Source organism: Triplophysa dalaica, chromosome 9 (genome assembly GCF_015846415.1).
Source record: "Triplophysa dalaica isolate WHDGS20190420 chromosome 9, ASM1584641v1, whole genome shotgun sequence".
NCBI lineage: Eukaryota > Metazoa > Chordata > Actinopteri > Cypriniformes > Nemacheilidae > Triplophysa > Triplophysa dalaica.
In genome coordinates, this window is record NC_079550.1 from 23885605 (window position 1) to 23888104 (window position 2500).

Here is a 2500-nt window from a genome sequence, read left to right on the forward strand (position 1 = left end):
GTGTCTAAATTTACTGGAATCCAGATGATTTCACCTCCACAATCTACATTCATGTACACCTCCAGACTCTTCATATGTTTACACAATTACACTCTTGTTTCAGCTTTTTTCACACAGGCAGAAACTTCTGAGAAATAAAGCGGAGAACTCCATTAAAATTGAGCAAAATCACGTCACTGCTTTCAAAAAATCAAAGCCATAGATGCACTTTCAAAGACACAAGGAAACTGAATCAATCGACTAAGAGGAATACATTACCTGCATATTATAGCAGAATATTATTTACTATCATATCCAGTGTTTACCATCTTCTGAGTTTACAAAAGCACAATTTGATAAATTAGGCGAAAAAGATAAATCACTTAATGACACGTTACTAATCTGTTTTATGTCAGCTTGCTGGTTTTTAACATTTTTCTTTTTTAAAGGGACAGTTCACCCAAAAATGAGAAATCCTCATGTCAGATCAAACCTGTCAGTTTTTCTCCTTCTTCAGAACACAAAAAGAAGATATTTTGAAGAATTTTGCAACACCGAACCCCATCGACTTTTATTGTTTGAACACAAACCCACCGAGACATTTCTCGAAATATCTAAACTCGCGTTCTACTGAAGAAAAACTCACGAGCAGGTTTACAAACACACAAGGATAATAAATGATGATAGACTTCATTTTTTTGACTTTAACCAATTTCTCACTTATTCGAACGCTGAAAGACTCCAGAGCAAAAGTTTTTGACATGTTTAGCTAGTATCATACTTTGATGGAAATCTTTTGTGTGATCCACAGAAGAGTGTAAGTTAGACGGGTTTGAGGGCGAGAAAGCGATGACAGAATATTCCATGAAGTTTTCCTTGTAAAAGATGAATGTTGCTGTTGTTTTGGAAACACACGGTGTGAAACAATCTGGAGGAACTGCTCTTTTCTGACGATCATGACATTTTGACTGACGATTTTTGCAAATCCCTACACCCCACCACGCAAACCATCTGGGAACGACGTCTCCTTCGAACGCATCCATCCATCATTCTATATTGTGGAGAATAACGTCGAGCGCCGACGTGAAAGGTAAACACTAATATCTGAGCCAGAAAGCAGATTAAAATCAACAGAAAATGAAGCGGTGAGACGGCATCACACACAGGGATTAGTTTGAGTGACACTTGCCTTGGCTTTGCTCTTGGATGAGAAGTGATGTTGGACGAACAGGGCGCCCAGAGCCATGCCGAAGTGTTTGTTGGCCTGAGTGAGACACAGACGGCCCAGTTCCAGCTGACGCTCGGTTCCGTCGATCTCGCGCGAGAACTCGTGGATGGTGCTGCGGAATGCGGTGGAGAGATGCTCGCTGAGAGCCGCCACGATACGCCACAACATGTAATTGTGAAGAACCCTGACAGACAGACAGAGAGAGAGAGAGAGAGAGAGAGAGAGAGAGAGAGAGAGAGAGAGAGAGAGAAGTCAAGGTGGCGTGAAAATAAAGTCAAAATGATCAAACTCATGATCTGAGTATAGGGATCCTGTACGTTAATGACAGCCATTGAACACATGGCTTACTACCTTAAACACATTTCAGTCACAATGTAAAGCATTCACAACCTCCTGTGAATTACTGCTTCTGCAAAGAAAATTTAATTACTTCAGAAGTCGAACAGAGAGAAAATGTCACATTTGAATTGTCTATCTCTCTTTTACACACTGGACCAATCACACACACACACACACACACACACACAAACTGGGCTCTAGAGTGATGATGTCATCCTGCTGCAGTCTTATGGGATATTTAAGCCGTGACACAGGGACGTTAGCATTATAATCACAACACAGTTTGGCAACGCGAGTCACTTCTGTCGCCAACAAAGCACTTCTGACAGAATTCAATTCAAGGAGAGACAGAACAGAGAGAGAGAGAGATAGAGAGAGACAGAGAGAGAGAGAGAGAGAGAGAGAGAGACAGAGAGAGAGAGAGACAGAGAGAGAGAGACAGAGAGAGAGAGAGAGAGAGAGAGAGAGAGAGAGAGACAGAGAGAGAGAGACAGAGAGAGAGAGAGAGAGAGAGAGAGACAGAGAGAGAGAGAGAGAGACAGAGAGAGAGAGACAGAGAGAGAGAGAGACAGAGAGAGAGAGAGAGAGAGAGAGAGAGAGACAGATGAGTCTGACAGACAGACGGATGGACAGACAGAAAGCAGACGGACATCCGGTCTGACCTCACTCTCTCAGGTGAACAGAAGCTTATTTATGTGTTTGTTGTTAGCAATTAGTTTCTTTTGTGTGTGTGTGTGTGTGTATGCAGGTGTTGTGATTTTGGCTGTTTAATTAACGATCTTAACACAAACACAGTGTAATACAGAAGCTGAAGTCAATCACTGACAGGGGAACAGTACAACACTCATTAGACTAATGGATTCTAATGAAGACCACCACACATCAACACACCTCACTCTGCAACACAAACATATGCACACATGAACAAACACACACACACACACACAAGCGCAC

General features: G+C 42.0%; 1 protein-coding gene across 1 annotated transcript in view; it reads right to left on the reverse strand.

Moving 5' to 3' along the window:
• The window catches only part of LOC130428809 (endothelin-converting enzyme-like 1), a 23021-nt gene that overhangs the window by 7157 nt on the left and 13364 nt on the right, over positions 1-2500 (reverse strand). The window contains exon 8 of the mRNA XM_056757065.1: positions 1169-1391. Within this exon, the coding sequence (XP_056613043.1) occupies positions 1169-1391 (223 nt within the window). The remainder of the gene's footprint in view (positions 1-1168; positions 1392-2500) is intronic.